At 60.9% G+C, this 898-nt stretch overlaps 1 protein-coding gene across 1 annotated transcript in view; it reads right to left on the bottom strand.

Moving 5' to 3' along the window:
- The window catches only part of ITPR1 (inositol 1,4,5-trisphosphate receptor type 1), a 227042-nt gene that overhangs the window by 127112 nt on the left and 99032 nt on the right, over positions 1-898 (bottom strand). The window contains 1 exon segment of the mRNA XM_015568305.1: positions 141-278. Coding sequence (XP_015423791.1) covers positions 141-278 — 138 coding nt within the window.

Consider the following 898-nt stretch of genomic DNA (forward strand, 5'->3'; position numbering starts at 1 on the left):
AGGGGGGGGAGGGGACCCTGTGAGGACGGCTGTGAGGAGGGCGGGTGACCCTATGAGGACAGGGTCGGGGGACCCTGTGAGGACGGCTGTGAGGAGGGCGGGCGACCCTGTGAGGACGGGATGGTTAGGGCCGGGCTGACCTTCTCGTAGGGGATCTGCAGCAGCTCCAGCACCACGGCGTGCGCGCTCATGTTCCTGAGCAGCCGCTGCTGCTGCTTCCGGCTCTTGCGCACGGACGCGCCCTCCTGCACGCACAGCCTGCTGAGCCGGATCAGGATCTGGGGGGACAGGGGCGGCGGCGGCTCAGTTCCCAGGGCTGCGTGCGGCGCCGTGGCCACGGCCGGACCCAGTGCTGCTCGCCTGCGATTTGCTGAGACCAAGATCTTAAAAGCATCCTCACCCCTCACCCCTCACCCCAAAGGAGCTGATGGGTGAGTGACATGGGCGTCACTTCACCACGTCCCTCTATCACTTCATCGCGTTGTGCGTGTTGAGGATGTTACACGTTGGTCACTTTTACCTCAATGAAACTGGAGACGATTTAAATAGAAATGAACCTCAGAAAACTGGACTGCAGGGTGGAGGGAAAGGGGCGGAGGACAGGGAGGCCGACGGGATCCCAATACATTAGAAACCTCACCCGGGGCAACGCCTCCACCAGGCGGTGCCCCTGTGGGTGGCATCAAACTGAAGCTACTTTGGCTGAGGACGGGTCCTCCCAGAATCACCAGGGGACGTCGGCTTCCAGAGCTGGGCAGCTCAGAGGGCTCTCTCCCTCCCTCCCTCCCTTTCTCTCTTTTTTAGACATGTGTATGTTTTTAAATATATATTTACTGCCGAAACCGGTTTGGCTCAGTGGATAGAGCGTCGGCCTGCGGACTGAGGGGTCCCAGGTTCG

This window comes from Myotis davidii, unplaced genomic scaffold, assembly GCF_000327345.1.
Source record: "Myotis davidii unplaced genomic scaffold, ASM32734v1 scaffold663, whole genome shotgun sequence".
NCBI lineage: Eukaryota > Metazoa > Chordata > Mammalia > Chiroptera > Vespertilionidae > Myotis > Myotis davidii.